The sequence below is a fragment of the Daucus carota genome, chromosome 2 (assembly GCF_001625215.2).
Source record: "Daucus carota subsp. sativus chromosome 2, DH1 v3.0, whole genome shotgun sequence".
In the NCBI taxonomy this organism is placed as follows: Eukaryota; Viridiplantae; Streptophyta; class Magnoliopsida; order Apiales; family Apiaceae; genus Daucus; species Daucus carota.
The window spans coordinates 46,998,831-47,018,546 of NC_030382.2; the positions used below are offsets into that span (position 1 = coordinate 46,998,831).

A 19,716-nucleotide genomic window follows, 5' to 3' on the forward strand; every position below is an offset into this window, starting at 1 on the left:
ATTGCATGATTTCATGGAAACTAGACATGCAGAGTGAAAACATATAGAAAATACAGACACATAAACATATTTTTATATTAGTACTATAAAAATACTAATGATTTATAGATGGATGTTGTTGATGCACAATCGATTACAGAGACGACCCCTTAAAGTCCACTCTATGAAAGAGCCGGTCCATGGCAGGCACTATGAGAAAGGTGATGAATAAATGATCAACACACGCTCCCTCTTTCATTTCTCGCTTTCTAACCAGCCATCATCAGTCTCTGAGTCTGTGTGCACAGGGCTGGTAGAGATTATCGGTTAGTTGTAAAGCCATGTAAATGGGCTCCCCCCTCTCCACAAACAAATCTTTTCTCTTTTTAGCCTTCCTTTTATGTTGCTCTGAATGCCACTCTGTGTGTTTGTCAATTCATCATGCTACAGCATAGGAGGAGTATTCATCATCAACTGATTGATTTATAGACCTGTGATCATATATGGAACATATAAGAGTTTCTTTTTGATCGTTTCCAGCTTTTTCTCTTTTTATTAATTTTTGCTTTTCTTCCTCAATATCTAACATGGGATGGGGACAATTCAAGTGCCAGACTACTGGAGTGTGGTAATGTCTTACATTCTGCACTACCCAATTTAAAGTGTCACTATCTGTTTCTCAACTTCTCCATTGTTTTTTTTTTGACAGAACTTCTCCATTGTTTTAATTAAAAATATTTATTTATTTTAATTGCGCCGTTAAAAGAAAACAAGGCATCTCCGGCCATTCTGACAGCTACTACTAATAAAATATAACCCTGTTTATTTCCTATTTTTTGTCGTAACACGTAAATGTAATCGTGATGATCTCTTCGTCTTTATAATCTATCTGTCGTAACATGTAAGAGTTTGATTTCCCTCCTCGGTAATAAAATGACTGTTGATATAAACAGATTCTTCCAAAAATTTGTACATAATCATCCGTGACCCCGTATTCGTGCGTGCTCTCTTGCAAGAAATTGAGTGAATCGTCAACATAGGCCTATTATCATTGTAATTTGTATTAATCCTCATGGGTGATTAAAAACAAAAACTACTAAAATGTGGTCAAGGAAAAGTCCCTACAATTCCAAAACGCAACCTTTCATTGGCACAATTAAAGTAGTTTATATTCTTGGGCTTTACTATACGCACTTAGGATTCCCTACTTTCATAAAAAAATAGATATCCGAATCAAAGAAAAAGAAAAGGAGAAGGCGAAAATGATCTATTGGCCCTTCCTATCATATATCATGACACAACGGAGTTCTTAAAAAGTTGCTTTTGGGACCTCAATTTCATTTGCATTATAAATACTTTACTCTGGATGGGTACGTCCATCTTCATTAATAATCAATAGTAGTATGTAATATAATAATAGCAAGAACATCGGAACTTGTTCATATACATACAGCAAGTCTTGTCTATTTTATAAACAATTATAAATTTGATATGTTCAAATAATTGCGGAAATTGCTGGAGCTGTTTTTAACTTGTATAGCTGTTTATACAGTTATCTGCCAGGGATACAGGAGTATCTAAGTCCTCCCTCCGTTTCTTTTTATGCGTCGCTTTCATTTTTTACACACATTTCAAAGTGTCAAGCATCCAAAGTTATCATTTTTTAATAAAAAAACTATATTTTAAAATTTTGAGTATATACTTTTATTTAAAAAATCAAAATTTTAAAAATAATAAATATAAGAACATGATCAAAGGATTTTAAACTACGTGCAAAAAGTCAAAGCGTCATACATTTTGAGACGGAGTATGTATGTAAATTGGTTCTGTAGCCATCATAGTGGGAGGTGAAGTATGATGGCAACCTGTTAAAAGCTGAAAAAATCTGCATTTGTCTTTGATTTTCTATTTGTATTATCATCCGGCAAGGCCCATTTTTGCTAGTTGCATGGCCGTCCTATTATGGAACTAGGTGTCCGGCCACAAGTAGAGCCAGCCACATAGACGGTTCGATACGGCCGAATCGTTAAGAAACAGGTCTAATCCATAACGAACCGAGACGGGTCGCACAAATCGCAGAGATCCGTTAACATGTGAAATGTCTTACAGATTAACTGCGATGAAAATGGACATGGATAGCAAGGGCTGTCTAAAATGAAAGGGTAAAAAACAAAGATGGTCAGAAATCACGAGAAGGCACTACTGATGAAGGAGTCGTTTTCAAATCATAGAGCTACATGCACTGATATACATATAGCCTTTCTTTTAATGCTCCGAGGGACCTTCTTTCACTAATAATATCACAATTCCCACCTTGTTTTCTAAAGTCGATTAAATAAAACAAATCAGAAAGCTACAAAGTCTTTCATTTTTCGTCACATGCATGCCTCACTGGTCCACAAATGTGTATAGTACAGAGAGATACTGGAATTTGGAAGGCGAAAACAAACACACATGAAAATTGAAAAAGGCCCCAAAGACCTTTTGTATTATTAGGCCAAAATTAAGCCATCAAAGGGAGACTTTTCTCCCAAAAAACTAAAACAAAATAGTGGAGAAACAGAACAATGACAATATACGCATGTAACCATCAATGCACCCGCTCCAAACTCAAACAGGTCCAGCTTCCAGACGGGACTGCTAGAGCGGGAGGCCTTCCCGCCAAAAAAAACACACACACACGCACATAAGTGTGAAACAAGCACACCGTAGCATGCACAAGGCATAGATAGCACTCACAAGAAACCATGGAGCCGGAGCCATCTTGTTCTCCTTCATTTTCACTATAGTCTTCCACATTTTCAATCAAAAGAAAGGCTTTTTGATCAAGTTGCAATACCGATTGTCAAGATTAGGAACTGCTTGACTTTCGAGCACCCAATAATTCATATACAATAGAGGTGGACTTTGATTTTCCGCTAGAGCCTTGCAACAAAAAACTTATGCCTGAGATCTAACAAATACGGATTAGCAATTAAAGCAATTGGCCATTGCTTCAAGCACGTCATCCATAAGATATATGAAAATGAAACTCCCTATCATATCATTTCTTGCCATTAATTTCATCTGCCTTCTTTTCAAATAAAAACCTTGTCATTGGTCCCGCAACCAGTTTTCCGTTCCATTCAAAGACAGGACAGTGTCTCCCTTGATTTCTACACCTCCCCACTTCAGAGTCCATAAGTGACTCCCACTCACTGGTACAAATAAATGAAATCTCACTCTTTCTTCACTTTCTCACCAAAACACTATGTACCAAATTGACAAAATGATCCCCAGTCCCTTGGGAATCTGCAAAGCCAAAGTCATGTTAATGAATGACTGGCACTGCCCAACAATAACCAAAAAAAATTAATGAATCTAGAGCCCTCTCACCATTCATGCCTATATTAAAGTAATAATCTACATCACTCCATGTCTACTTTTCAAAACTCAAAAAACCTCAATTAAATATCGAGGACTAATGGTAGACCTCTTGGACCACCATTATATTTGTCACCTTCTTCATTTCTTATTGTCTATTGATATTATTCCGCCTTCTGTTTTTTTCCTATCATGCACCTTAATTAGATGTTTCCTTGTCATCATCTACCCACAAACTGTTATTCAATCTCCTCCTTTTGATAGATGATGTTGATGAAGATGAGGATTCTGAGTCACCAAATGACACTTTACCTGCCCGTGTCATGACTCGGATCTGTGGCAACGCTTTTGATCGCTTCCTTACCCTAGTATTAACCCAGCATTCTTGCACCAGTCGGTAACAACTTACAATATTGTCCTGCAAATTGAGAAATTAAAGAACACACACACACACACGTTACAAAAATTATATTTAAATTATGAAAAGAATTTCTTACTTTTTGAAGCCCTTCACACCATGATTCAGCATGGCCAGCAGTGATACAAGAGAAGTTTGGAATATCATTGGCTGCACATAGAATAGTGGCAGCAGCTATGCATGATGGCCAATACTCCAAAAAACTAGACTCTGCACATTTCATTGATCATTAAGCAGTTGAATGTGTGTCATCATGATTACTGACTCCTGAGTTGTGGAAATAGAATAATTGATTGTAGTAGAGACACAGATATGTGCGTGTTTGTTTGACAACAACAATCGATGCTAATACCTTGTATCTTAGATAGAATTATATCAGTAGCCCTATCGGTAAGGAAGCCAGTAAAAGTTCCATGAGAATCAAGCTTGTGAGCAAAGAAGCTGAGAAAGGTGAATGGAGTAATGGATCTTAGCTTCCAATCAAGAACACTGAGTACAAGAAACTCCATCCTTGTAATTGTTCTTGGCTCAAATACAAATTTTGCACCTTCGATCTTTACATTCAAACAAAATTGTCAGTAATTAGGTTAATCTTCTAGAATTGCGACTTTGCGAGCATTAAAAATTAAATTTACTGCGAGTGAACTACCTGAAGATTTTTAGCAAAAAAAAAAACTACCTGAAGATCCAATAGTGAAGGAACCAGAGGTTCTTCCATCTTAGCAGCTAATGACAAGCAAGCCACGGATAAGAGTTGCAACGGCCACCCGTTACTCTGCAAAAGTTATAATATACAGGTTAAGAGTAAATCCAAGTAATAAGTTAGCTCCAAAATAGCCGAATATGATGTTCAGGTCATTCCACGAATATACGACATTTCTTCCCTACTAACACTTGGCTCGTTTTGTCATTAATTAGTTGTGCAACACAACATCACTATTCAAGAATTATATACCTCAAATACATATTAATTGCAGAACAGATATATACATGGTAATATACTTAAACATCATCTTAATTTAGTTAGAAGGGTAAGTTCTGTTTACATGGGACAACGTGAGATGTTCAATTTGGTTTATATGGGGGAATGATAATGACTGATCATTTAGCACACCATCATTGCAAAATGTTAATCCAAAATAAACTATTTTTAAGGAAACAATGAAGATGCTTACAAATATAATTAACCACTAACAGTACAACGAGGCAATGACAATATTGAGAGAATAAAATCAGATAACTTTTCCATTTGCAAAAGCTTGAGAATAAAGCATGTACTTCTCGTAAACAAACAGATAGATCTCAGTTCAATAAAAGTACATGCACCAATTACTTAGATTAAAGTAAGTTCTAAAAGAACATACTTCCGCGCAAAAAACGACACGGCATTACAATTTTCACTGTTAACTTTGTATAATTAGGCAAGACTATTGCTGAAGTCCCTTTCATTCTTCTTAATTAAAGTCAAAAAAAATATAATCTTAAATCTCAAATTCTCAATCTCAATACTTAGGCAATCTGTAAAGCAAGTACATTTAATATTAAAATCAAAGATAAACACACTGTTACTAGATATATACTATTTAATTTCGGATAGTAATTTTTTTCTACTGTATATTCTTTTTTACCTCAGGTAAGCGATGACAATAGAGGAAACGATCCAGGTAATTGACAGAGAGATATGCCGTTAATGGCTGAAAACCATAGTAACGTTGCACCTGCAAATTTAAATACGTACATATAAATGTGATTATACAACACTTTACTAGTCTTTATTCAGTACAATTAAAAAGGCTATATGCACTTCATAAGAAGAACATGGAGACTACAATTATTAATTAAATAACTAAAATGATCCCGATGAATCTGACATTTAACATCATTATGAACTCCATCTCCACGTGAAAAATGGCGCCAATTAGATGCTAATATGCACTATCAAATGGATATAAAAATAATTACTCCATTTATCAACAGATGTCATAGAGCTTCTTACTCATAAACTCGATTTTGACTCGGTTCAATATAAATAGCCCCAATTAGATGCTAATATGCACTATCAAACGGATATAAAAATAATCATTCTATTTATCGCCAGATGTATAGAGTTTTTTAACGATAAACTCGACTCGACTAGGTTCGTTCAATTTAAGCTCAGCTGTTCAAAAAATAAAAATACGTGTGTGTAGATAATGAAATATAATCTATACCTTGAGAATCCATGCAACATATGCTTTTCGAGCAGATGAATCAACAAACTGCGAATGAGTCCTCTTTCCAGGAATATACTTTCTCTCATCTTCAATGAACACTGCAATAGATTCCTCTATATCCGCCGGAGATTCTAAGTCCGATGAACATTCCGGCAAGTCTTCTGACAATATTTCCGAGTCCTCGCAACAAAGTAAATCGGGGAAAAAGTCGTCGGTGCATGATAAAGCTGACATGATCGCTGATTATTTTCATTCATTTATCATATTTGCTGTGATTTGCCGGGAAATAGTCGGAGAAGTCGCCGGGATGTGACGTAGTGGGATGGGAATGTGAAGGGACTTCTGGATAGTTGGATGGTTTCTGCCTTGGTGTCTCTCTTCTACGCGGATATAAATATATGTAAATATTATTATAATATATGTTTTTCTCTACAGTGTTTTTATTCTAAGTAAATATTATTTTTTTCATATTTAAGTTTTATTATCACTTCTTTCGCTCAATATGTTTTGGCTCTTTTGGTATCAAATTTTAAGATAATCTGTTCGACTTCAAAATGAATAAGTATTATATTATATTTCAACACTCTCTTCACTCGAAGTCCAATTTTTCTTGTTGAAGAGGGGATACTGGCGTCCATTCCATTTCTGAAAAATCGATATTTTCATGTTCATATTAAAATGTAAGAATAATAAGTGACATGAGTCGAACTGGAGACCTCCATTTTTTATATGGAGGTCTCAAATAAAAAAAATATGACATTTTTCATAATTTAATTTTATAAAATAAAACATATTTGTCGGATGTATATATTTACACATCTATTGATGGGAAAATTAAGAACTTACTTGCAAGTTTTTAATAATTATCTAAAAAACCCCATTTTAGTTTAACAAAATATGTATTATTCTAATATAAATATATTTTTAAAATAAATAAAATATTAGAAACTATATACAATAGTAATAAATTATCATGAATCACTCATACAATCCACTGGTTATAAACAAAATATAAAATAAAGAATATATATAACAACATTATTAAAATTTGGATAATTATTTACTTGTCAACTGTTATATTATAGATAGATATTATATCTAAAACCCAATCAAAATACCCACGTATATACCGGTAATATAACACAACACTTCACGGAATGAAATGAGTGGAGAATGGAGTAAAACTATATGAACAAGTTTTATGGAGATTGGATAAAGCATGAGGTAATAATGATTAAATATGAGTGAGTTAAAATTTTTCATGAATAAGATGATAGGAAAAGATGATGAACAAATGGAATCAACATTCTTTTCAAAACATAGGAGATAAATTTTTAATTAAAATAGTTAGAATGGAATGATTGAAGAAATGAAAATTATAAACAATTTCACTAATCACTCCCAATTCATAATACAAATTTCATTTCATTCTTCCCTCGTTCCATTCCATGAAGTGAACACAACCTAAAGAAATATGATACTCCCTCCGTCTCAAAATAAGTGTCGTGTTGACTTTTCACACATAATTTAAGATGTAAAAAGAACATATTTCCACACATTAATTTTCAAATTTTGTTTTTCCAACTAAAATCATATATGTCAGAGCATCTCCAGCATAATCCCAACTAAGTTCCCTAAATATATAATAAACAATTCAAATTCCAAAAAATAGGGATCCTCTATGATTGACTCTCCAACAATAACCCCTATTTGCGTTCCCTGTTATTATCATAGTATTAAATTCAAAATTTTTCAATAAAAAGATAATAAAAAAACATGAGAAAGAGCGTCCAAAAAGTGAGAGTTGAATATTTAATGATTAAAAAACAAATGATGCATGAGTTAGGGATTACCTTGAAGAATGAAAACCGGATCCTAAAGTTTGAGGAATGAGTAGGGGCTCTGCTAGAGTGAATTTTTGTATATATTCCACAAAATTTTAGCTTAGGACATGGTATAACTAATCTGCTGGATATGCTCTCAACACCTCAAATTAGATGCTCCTAGCACCTCAAATTATGTGAAAAAACTTAAAACGACGACCGAGAGAGTGTATAATAACAAATTCTAACATAACCAGTACCCGGTATAATAACTGTATTTCCAAAGGGGATAAATATCAAGTTGGTGACTCGTTTCGTCCAAATGTATCAATTGAGTGACTGATTCCTAAATTGACTCAAATGAGCAACTCATTAGAAAAATTTGTATCAAAAATATCACTCTATCATTAATCGAAATTTTGAAAGTACTATATATTGAGTTTCGCACATTTTTTATGAATGGTATTACATCTAAATGAAAGATTCCGAGTTCTAGTATTTTAGATAATATTTTTAGATTTTTAAAAATTTATCTCCTATTTATTTTTATTTAAATCAAATAAAACAATCAAAAAATTAAAAATAAATAGTTGATAAAATTTTAAAAATCTAAAAATATTAGCAAAAATAGTAGGACTCGGAATCTTTCATTTGGATGTTATACCATTCATAAAAAATGTGTGAAACTCAATATATAATATTTTCAAAATTTCTACTAACGATAGAGTAATATTTTTGATACAAATTTTTCTAATGAGTGTCTAATTTGAGTCAATTTAGAAATCAGTCACTCAATTGATACATTTAGACGAAACGAGTCACCAACTTGATATTTATCCCTTTTCCAAAGTAGCCGACTTAAGTTTCTGGGCCGACAATAGCATAAATCAACACTTTCTGATTTGAAGCCCAAATTGTCGGTACAGCTTCGCGGAAGTGAAGTCCATGCATAATCATTTACATTTCAGATTGCTAATGCTCGGTTTATAGAGCAGTTAATCCTTAATAGGAGTAGTTGTATAATTCTGTTACACATAAATGGGTTTGGGGTTTATGCTGGCTACTTGGCTACGGATAGTTGAGTAAGTTTTTAATATAAAAATGAATATTTATGAAATTTTAAAAATCGATAAAATAACTATATCATTAATATCAGTTAATATTTTAATCATAAATGCAATGCAAGTAACTTGTAAAAAAAGCAGTAGATAAATTTATCTCCAATTTTTTTAATGGCGTCACACTCTGTCGTATATACACACTAATGTTTTCAATTTATCTACTGATTACTGCATGAATTCTGCAAAGACTGCAATAACACCATAACTCAATAATCGAAAAGTTGCAGTTGTGCGTTCAAAAACATGGACCTCCACATCATAAGCACTATTTGAAAGTCAAAAAACACTTACGATTTTTCGGCAATATCCACTTCATAGGTGACAACTCCACGAGGAAGTGGTATATATTAGCAAGATCATTTCGGTCCACCTTGCATGGTTTGTGTGTATTAGGCCTATTTCAAACTTTTTGAAAACCAAAGTTCAAACGTCCAATTCATCCTCGTGGAGTATGGACGTGGGTTCAAGCATGGATTTTAGATTAATTTTGCAGATAATGGTTCGTGTCTCATATTATATGAACGGGTTTAAATTATAAGTTTTTGGGAAAAAATAAATCGAACTACCCTGATTAGACAATAAGCACCGGACTGTACAGCAGACAAATTATGTGGTTAAGAGATGGCGTTAGATACTATTCTAATTCTTTTACCTCTAGTATCTTTACGGTTATTTTCATATTTTTTGTTCTATATATTATTTAACATGTATTTTAAGATAAGATGTAAATAAAATATAACTTAATAAATTATAATAATTTTTTTTAAAATTATATATTATACTTTTTTGGATAAATTTTTTAAAATAATTTATAAAATTATATAATTATAAATCTTAAAATTCGTGGTGAACACTCGTTCCTCCATAGGACAAATTGTAAGGACGGAGTGAGCATAGATTTGAGTTGAATTCTTTCTGCATACAGCTGATTCATATCCGTTCCATTAATGAGAAATTGAGGTTCTTAGGGCAACTCCAACCATATATCCAAACTTTGGATCACCAAATGATCCAAATTTAGGACGGGATCCAAATTCTATTCCAACTATGTGATCCAAATATAAATCCAAATTCATTCATCTTTATAATATATATATATATAATTTAATTTTAAATATTTTAAAAAATGATTATCTAATTTCACTATTATTTATAATAATACAATCAACTACTAGACAAAAATAAAATATTACAAAATAATCCGAAAAAGATAAAACGGTACATAAAAATAATTAAAAGTATTAAAAAACATATTTTGGAATTTTATGTACTTTGAAATTTTAATTTATAAATAATCGTCATTTTAATTATATTCTAATTTTAATTAATCTATCTTTAATAATATTAACAAAAACATTAAATAATAAAAGTAATAATATTTTAATGTTAAAAGATTTGGATCAGTGTGAATAGTAGTGATCCAAATTTGGACCAGTACTATTCACTGATTCAAATTTGGATCACTTTTTAGTCCACAGTTGGAGTGATTTACGACAAAACTGTCCCAAATTTGAATTTTTGGATCACGGTTGGAGATGCGCTTAAGTGTCCTTTCTCGCAACAGAACAACTTACACATATTATTAGGTGAAATGGCACAGGAGGAGGCAAGTGACCCAAAAGGTTGGACAATTATATCATGAGTGCGTGTATGAACATGATTCATCAATCTTTAACATCTTTTTCATTTGATAAATGTTGCTTGTATTTTATGAACAATAGTTGGTCCCTGCCAATTGCCATGGCATGCAACTTCTACTTGGACCTTATTTTGAAATAAGTTAGTAAAGTGGTACTCTTTTTGTTTTTTTATATGATACTTTTGACTTGAGTACGTATTTTTAGGTGGATTGACCGGATAGTAAAAATTATTATTTTTAATTGGTTTTTTTGTGAATTAAAATTTTGATTATATATTTTTATTCAGAAAAAGAAATTTTCAAAAATAATACTTTTAACTAGTCGGTCAAAGCACTTAAAAGTGTGTGCCAAAAAATCAAACGTCATATATTAAAAAACCAATGGGAGTACTCTTGTTGTATCACTCTCTTGTATTATTGTGGAATAGTTTACGGAAACATGTACCTCAATCTATGGAGTATTTTTTACTTTTTTTAATTTCGATTTTGGGTCATTTGTTTATGCATTTACTGGCATATGATAATATATTATACTCTCTTCACCTAAAAACAGTAGTCCATCATATCTTTTGAGATATAATTGATCGAACAATTTAAAATATTAATCTAATATTTTATATTTTAGTTGAAGTAAATAAAAAATTTATAGAATTATCTTGTCAATAAATTTTGAGATATGTGAATAAAATTTAATAAATAAGTCCAAACCACCTTACTAACAGGGTGCAATATAAAACTTTTTTAAATCGGCAGAGTATTATATTTTAGTTCATGATTAATATTTTCAAAGTGATTTACTATGATAAATAATAGCGACCAGGTTTATATACAACCAGGGGCAGAAAAATTTAATCGATAAATTTTAACCTGACTGTTGCATGTGTATATATATTAGAGTTTTTTTTTTTTTCTTTTTAAAAACATACTGTGATAGAAATGTAAACATGTACTTGAAAGTAAAAACTAAGAGGTGAGAAATAAAATAGTGATTGGGCTGGGCTTCACACGTGGAAGTGACTCTCTATAAAACTGTGACATACAGTGCGGCGGTGATCGCCTGAGCGGACGTTTTTTTTCATTAGCGGAACACGGAGTGCCCGGTCTCTAGGACTTATTTGTACTATTCTTGTAAAAAATTAAAATTTACTCCTAAGAAGTTGAAAATATTAAGACCATTTGAGTTATTTTAAAAAAAATGTTTATTGTTTAAAGTAAAAAAAGAGGATTAGAAGTGGGGAGTTAAGTTAAGATTTATAAGTTGTTAGGGATAGTTTGGTTGAAGGATATATGGAATCAGGTATGAGTTTTGTTCATTCTAAATCCATACCTGCTGTTTGGCTGTACAAATTAAAACTTCAAACCCATACCTCAAACCCCCAAGGTATGGGTTTTTGGTACCCAAGAGAGGAGGTGGGTATGAGATGGAGAGCATATGAATCAATTTCATTTTTCATTTTTTGTCGCTATTTCAGTAATTGGATATTAATTTTTAATACAACAATAATCAATGATGCAAAAATATATAATAATAATATAATTTTTTTTAAAATTTTGAAATATATTGATTCCAGGATCCAATAAAACAACTAATATCAGATATCATACCTTAAACCCATACCACAACCCGATTCCACGTTCCAATCCCATTTTACTCGGCGAACCAAATGACCCCTTAAATGTTTAGCAAAAAAATAAAAGTCGTGAAACAAAAATGCACTTATGGTTTTTTACACAAACAGGTTAAGTAAAATAGAAAAAAAGTGCTTCTTACCGATTCCCAAACACCACCACTATCCATTTCTTTGCAACTTTTACTTCTCTTTCAAATACTCTAAGTCTTAACTCGTTTCTAACTCCTAATTTTTCCTTTTTAAACGAGAAGCATTCATTTTAAACTCAACCCGAAAAGTCCTCTGTCTCAGTGTTGGGCAATACCTAAAGTAGGGTAAGGAGTATGCTCGAATCGGGTTGTTTTAACCAATCATTTGTTTTAAAGATAAATCAAGGTGGTGTCTTAAACAAAGTCAAAATTAAAATAAGATTTAGTTTTTGAAAAATATATAATTATTTTATATTCATTATTCGAGAAAAATAAGAATTTATCTCAGAAAAAAATAGAATTTTGTGTCCCCTTATTTATGAGAAATATTTGTTTTTGAAAAAATAAGATCAATAAAAACGACATCCAAATCTGTCCAAAATAAAACGCGTTAGAACTTAGAATTGAAAATATTAATCCGAACTCGACTTGATACCCGAAACTACCCAACCCAAAATTTAGTTAAGATTAATTATTTTAATTTTATAAAACAATATTTTATTATAATATATGAATAATAATTTAATAAAACTATTAGTGAATAAATTTATTTAAAAAATATATAAACATGCAATAAATATATATAATCATAAATATCAGAAGCTCATTCACATTTCACAATAGTCGCAGGAATAATATACGTAAAAATCAGTGTTCCAAAAATTGCTAGGCGTCCCAGGGTGGTCGGGTACCTTCTAACGATTAATCGGTAAATTAGGGATTAATCGGAACATTAATCGGACATATATTATTTTTAAATTATTATAATTAAATGTAATTTAATAATTTTATCTACTTTCCACTACTAGTAGAGTAAAACTGGTAAACAATATAATATCATATATAAAATAAATACCTGATACATGTAATACAAAATCGTTGATTAAATAAATATTTACCAATCAGTCTCTTATAAATAATGTAAGAAATATTAAATAAAAATATTAGCCAATTTACTTTTTTTTTATAAGATATTAAGTTAAGTACAAGTGAATACTTAATTTCTTATAATATAATCATAATTTCAGATTTTATTTATTAAAAATATTATTTTTTTTGTTATTGACGGCCTGGACCGCCTAGGCGGGATGTTGACCGCCTATGATCGATTTTTGTAAAAAACGCTTACTTCACCGCCTAAGACCGAATCGGGGTGTTTCGGGACCGCCTAGAGCCTTGGCACCGTCTAGACCCATTTTTAGAACACTCGTAAAAATTCGAAAAATAATAATAAACCTGATATTAAAATAAAAGAAAAAAGGGGAATATAAAAACAGAGGAGGGGGATTGCTATTAGGGTTAGAAAGGGTTTAGGGGTTTTATATCCCCCAGCAGCTCTTTTGCTCCGCCTCTCTCAACCTCTCTCAACGCTTCTCGCTCTCTCTTTCACCTAACTTGAGGTATGTGTATGTATGTATATATGTTTATCATATACAATTGTTATATGTATATGCGCCTAAGCAATCGATTATGCAAACAAAAAACTGGTTAGATTTGAACCCCTTTTGGATTTGTGCTTCTGTAGCTCCTTGTTATAAGCTCTTGTTATTGATTCATTATTCAACTTGTTGAATTAACTGCTTATACAACCCTAGATTATTTCGCATACATGTCGATATATGTTTGGTGTATCACTGTATCTTAATTATATTGGTAGATGAACATTTGGCACTATAGTTTATAGACCAAGCTTTACGGGTTCGAGATTTGTTTACATACATATATAGATACGGGTTTGGTGTATCACTGTATGTCTGTTTCTTAATTATAGTGGTAGATGAACATTTTAGTATTTTACACTATACTTTTAGAGATATGACTGTATGTTCTATGAATCCGATTCTCATTAGCAATTAGAATAAACACACTCTCGATTGTTGACAGCATTATGCGTTATTTTTTGTTTGGGAAAAGTGAACTAATTTGTGGAGTTTGGTTTAGCTTCCTAGCAAATATTTTACTAGTTGAATGGGAAAAATTGGAATATGGTATTTATGTTTCTCTGCATTTTGTTTTTGGTTTTTTATGTATTGATGTTGTTTAGTACTTGTTTTTGCAGATTTTAGCACGAATCTTAAGCTATGGTTCAGTATAACTTCAAGAAGATTACTGTGGTGCCAAATGGGAAGGATTTTGTTGATATCATCCTTTCCCGCACCCAGCGTCAGACACCTACAGTAGTGCACAAGGGTTATGCTATATCGCGTATACGTCAGTTTTACATGCGTAAAGTCAAATATACGCAGACAAACTTTCATGAGAAGCTTTCCACCATCATCGATGAGTTTCCTCGTCTTGATGATATACATCCTTTCTATGGTGATCTTCTCCATGTTTTATATAATAAAGATCATTACAAGCTTGCCCTTGGTCAAATCAATACTGCTAGGAATCTTATTGGTAAGATTGCTAAGGATTATGTCAAATTGTTAAAGTATGCCGACTCACTTTATCGATGCAAGACTTTGAAAGTTGCTGCTCTTGGTCGCATGTGCACTGTGACGAAGAGAATAGGCCCAAGTTTGGCTTATCTTGAACAGATCAGACAACACATGGCAAGGCTACCATCAATTGATCCTAACACCCGTACAATCTTGATTTGTGGGTATCCAAATGTCGGCAAGAGCTCATTTATTAACAAAATCACGAGGGCTGATGTGGATGTGCAGCCTTATGCCTTTACCACCAAGTCTTTGTTTGTTGGCCATACAGATTACAAATACTTAAGATATCAGGTAATTGATACTCCTGGAATTCTTGATAGACCGTTTGAAGATCGTAATATCATAGAGATGTGCAGCATCACTGCTCTGGCTCATTTGAGGGCTGCCATTTTGTTCTTTTTGGACATTTCTGGGTCTTGTGGATACAGCATTGCCCAGCAGGCAGCGCTTTTTCACAGCATTAAGTCACTTTTTATGAACAAGCCTCTGATTGTAGTGTGCAACAAAACTGATCTCTTGCCATTGGATAAAGTTTCCGAGGAAGACATGAAGCTGGTCATGGAAATGAAAGCAGAAGCTACAAAGACTGTGATTGGCGAAGGTGGTGAGTCTACAAATGATGAGGAGGTACTCTTGGCTATGAGCACTTTGAATGAGGACGGTGTAATTGCTGTAAAGAATGCAGCATGCGAAAGGTTATTGGACCAGAGGGTTGAACAGAAAATGAAGTCCAAAAAGATAAATGACTGCCTGAACCGTTTTCATGTTGCTACACCAAAGCCACGTGATCAGAAGGAAAGGCCACCATGCATACCACAAGCTGTCTTGGAAGCTAAAGCCAAGGAGGCTGCGGAGAAGGAGAAGAGGAAGCTTGAGAGGGATAATGAGAATGAGAATGGAGGTGCAGGTGTATATTCTGCAAGCTTGAAGAAACATTATATCCTAGCAGATGATGAATGGAAAGAAGATATAATGGCAGAAATTCTTGATGGACACAACGTATATGATTTTGTTGACCCTGATATCTTACAGAGACTTGAAGAGTTGGAGCGGGAAGAAGGTCTTAGACAGGAGCAGGGTGAAGATGAGGATCTCGAGATGGATGAAGAATTGACACCGGAACAAAAAGAAGCCCTGGCTGCTATTAGGAAGAAGAAAAGCTTGCTTATCAAAGAACATCGTATTAAGAAGAGCACTGCAGAGAGTCGACCTATCGTGCCCAGGAAATTTAACAAAGACAGGAATTTTACCTCCGACAGAATGGGAAGGCAGTTGTCATCTATAGGACTCGATCCAACTTTAGCAATAAATCGTGCTCGAAGCAAGTCTAGGGGACGTAAGCGCGAGAGGTCGCGTGATGGAGATGATGGTGCAATGGATGTGGATGGTGAGCATTCTAATAAAAAGCTGCGTTTGAGATCTACTTCTAGGTCAAGATCTATGTCGCGTCCTCCGCATGAGGTTGTCCCAGGTGAAGGATATAAGGATTCTGTTCAGAAGATGAAGGCTATAAAATTAGCTAGAAATTCTTCTAATAAGAGGAACAAAAGTGCTCGGAAGGGAGAAGGAGACAGGGTCATTCCCAATCTCAAACCAAAACACTTGTTTTCTGGCAAACGCGGGATCGGTAAAACTGACAGACGCTAATGGAGTCGAGGTAAAACACAACTTATACAGCAATTACTTCATTATTTTCTATTCTTCAGTTTAATTTCTACTTGCCCTATCTTGCTTTGGAGTATGTTTTCTTTAGTTTTGAATTTTGATACATAATATATTCATTCTGACAATGAAACGAGAATCTTTTCTGTTATGAAATATTGAATTTGAAATAATCCTTGTTTTTTAGATACCCCGGGGGCTGAAACCAACACACTTGTCAAGCAATGCCCTTTCATTTTTGAAGTTTTCAACTTTTATCTGATCTTCTGATTTCAAGATAACCTTGCAAAGTGGCAATTGTATTTTGTTATCAAAATCCCCCACTGTTTACATGTTTTAGTCTTATTAGAATTTTCCAAATATGTCATTTATCCTTTATCTTGCTCTAATATATATATATAATCCGAGAGTACTATTGCTATGCTGTAGGTATGGATATTCCAATATTGAATATGGACAAACAGTTTGCTGTATATAATATTGTAGTTCATTGATATATCTTGTAGGGAAAGGGTTTCACTAAGACCAGGTTCTGGATGTTGATGGTGAGAGTATCTCTTTCCGCTAGCTGAAGTGCTGTCATCTTCACAATATCCAGCTTGGTGTTTCTGTTACAGAACTTGGTGCTCGCTGAGCATCTAAAGAAGCAAGAGAAAGATACAATGAGACAATGAGACTTTTTTTATGTTTTTATGCTTAAAGTTTTGAGATTTAGATGCTTGTTATATTTTTAAGCTGCAAAACATGGTTATCTACTTTATGAGTTTTTTCTGAATGCTATGATAGTTTTATATTTGTCAAGACATTATGAAGTGGTTACGAAAGTTATCTTTTGTTTCTATATACATTTAGGGATGGCAACGGGTCGGATCGGTTCGGATATCTGTGATATCCGAACCCGAACCCGAAAATATTCACCAAATCCGAACCCGATCCAAACCCGAACGGATTTGAAAAACTAAAATTGAACCCGATCCAACGGATTTCGGATCGGATCGGGTTTTATCCAAACCCGAATTATCAAGCATATAAAAGAAACACACTTCACAGCTCACATCCAGCAGTACTTCTTCCCCATACATTTCATAAAAACAAAAATATTTAACAGAAAGGGATCGAGTATGAACACCTATTGCACCCAATTTTACATCCGTGGAAGTGGATTTGGTAAGGAAATGAGATTGCACCTAAAGTTTGATTAAAAGGAAAGCTCGAGACAGTGGCGGACAAGTGATAGCGGAGGCGGACAGCGGGAGCGGGGTTGCAGGCGGCGATTTGAAGGCGCCTTGAGAAATGAGGATATTAGGGTTCTGAGACTTGTACTGAGACTTGTACTGACCCTTTGAGATGATTCAAATGAATACTTAATTGACTACTATCTACTGCTTAGTGCTTAGTAACTTACAATAGTATATACTTAGCAAAAAAAAAAAAAAAAAACTTACAATAGTATATTACTATATTACTATAATTACTATAATATATAATATATTAAATAATAATTAGAAATTGATTTATTTTGAAAATTGAATATATATATATATATATATATATCATGGCCCAAAAAATTATAAATAATATATATAGTATGTAATATATATATATATATATATATATATATATATATATATATATATATATATATAATTATATATATTATTCGGATTTTATTTCGGGTTTCGGATTTGGATCGGGTTCAGATCGGTTTTGGATTTCGGGTCGGGTTTCGATACGGAATACCTAATATCCAAATCCAAATCCAAACTCGTTCGGGTCTAAAAATCAAATCCAAATCCAAATCCAAAATATCGGGTTCGGTAAAATCCATTCGGGTCGAAACGGTCGGGTATCCATTCGGATCGGTCTTTTCTGCCATCCCTATATACATTCAGCGAGTAAAAGAAATAGAAAGAATAATTAGACACTATGGGCGTGTTTGGATTAAGATCGGCAATGAGAATCGGAATGGAGGGTATGGGTATGAGAATGGCATGGAAGAAGGGGATGATTTAACCACTTAAGGGTCATTTTGGTTCTCGAAGTGGAACGGGGTTGGAACGTGGAATTGGGGTAAGGTGGTATGGGTGTAGGGTATCATCCTATATTTGGTTGAGTGCTGGAATCAATATATTTAAATTTTTCTAAATAAATTAAGTTAATAATTTATATTCATCAAAAATTTAAATAAAATTATTATCATTATTAAATATATTTTTACATTATTGTATTTGTGCTGAAAGCATTGGGATTTGTTCTCAGAGAAGTAATCATGTGGTTGACAGCCGACATTCCCGATTCTAATGTGAGTCGATGAATTACATGTTGTCAAATATGTTCCATGTCATCGCATCATTGTATGCAGTAATACCTGAATATTTGAGCGCTTAGTTTACATAACCTTTCTGGGCATCATTGGTTCATTGCTGGAACATTGATGGTAGATTCTTAGTAGTGGGACATTCCTCTTGTATAAGATCCTATTGGTGACGTTCATCATAAGCTTTATGAGTTCATTGATTAGAAACAATTTACAAAGAACCAATTTGAGATGTGCAACATTTTTCATAAACTGATATATCATATTCCAGTTCAATGTCCATAAAATTCGAGTCTTCCTTTAGACAGGATGATCAAGTTTCATGTTTACAGAACTCAAATTCTTTTAATGCTCATTTAGATAGGATAATCAAATATGGGAATGATCTTAGACAGACTCAACTCAATTAATATCAATTTATTTTTATATAGTTTTGATTTGTATTGAAACATATCAATGTAAAATATTATACATAATAACTATAATAGTTGATCTTCAAAAGGCTTTCGACACTCTAAGCTGGGATTTCATTTTTGCTGCGCTTATTTCTATGAATTTTCCCCTCAAATTCATTAGCTGGATCAGGGTATATCTTTCCTCTGCCATGTTTTCCATCAAAGTTAACGGAAGTTTGGAGGGGTATTTTCAAGGTCTCACTGGTTTGCGCCAGGGAGACCCCATCTCTCCTTACTTATTCATCATTGCAATGAAGGTTTTAAATTCTTGTTTGAAGAAGTACACTGCAAATGAAAAGTTTAAATATCATTGGCGAACTAAAGATATCAGTCTCAATCACATTGTGTTTGCGGATGATATATTTTTATTCTGCAAAGGAGATCTTGATTCTGTTGATTTATTGACTAGTGGACTCAATTTATTTTCTTCTATTTCTGGATTACAGCCTAACCCTAGTAAGAG

The 19,716-nt window shown here is 33.1% G+C and overlaps 2 protein-coding genes across 3 annotated transcripts; one reads left to right on the top strand and one right to left on the bottom strand.

Annotated features, from left to right (window-relative positions):
• Window positions 1-2,440: 2,440 nt before the first annotated feature.
• LOC108209880 (cyclin-D1-1) lies at window positions 2,441-6,356 on the bottom strand. Of its 2 annotated transcripts, XM_017381071.2 has the most exons (7): window positions 5,971-6,356; window positions 5,389-5,478; window positions 4,440-4,535; window positions 4,113-4,314; window positions 3,840-3,970; window positions 3,655-3,760; window positions 2,441-3,270 (listed from the first exon to the last, which is right to left on the bottom strand). In XM_017381071.2, the coding sequence occupies exons 1-7, from the start codon at window positions 6,205-6,207 to the stop codon at window positions 3,209-3,211; spliced, it is 924 nt and encodes a 307-aa protein (XP_017236560.1). In that variant the 5' UTR covers window positions 6,208-6,356; the 3' UTR covers window positions 2,441-3,208. The 2 variants fall into 2 exon arrangements, with proteins under 2 accessions (XP_017236560.1, XP_017236559.1); XM_017381070.2 differs by having other exon boundaries at window positions 2,441-3,760; window positions 5,971-6,355.
• Window positions 6,357-13,642: 7,286 nt separating this feature from the next.
• On the top strand, window positions 13,643-17,309 carry LOC108209353 (nucleolar GTP-binding protein 1). Its single transcript, XM_017380206.2, has 3 exons — window positions 13,643-13,775; window positions 14,435-16,476; window positions 16,988-17,309. The coding sequence occupies exon 2, from the start codon at window positions 14,457-14,459 to the stop codon at window positions 16,464-16,466; it is 2,010 nt and encodes a 669-aa protein (XP_017235695.1). The 5' UTR covers window positions 13,643-13,775; window positions 14,435-14,456; the 3' UTR covers window positions 16,467-16,476; window positions 16,988-17,309.
• Window positions 17,310-19,716: the final 2,407 nt, after the last annotated feature.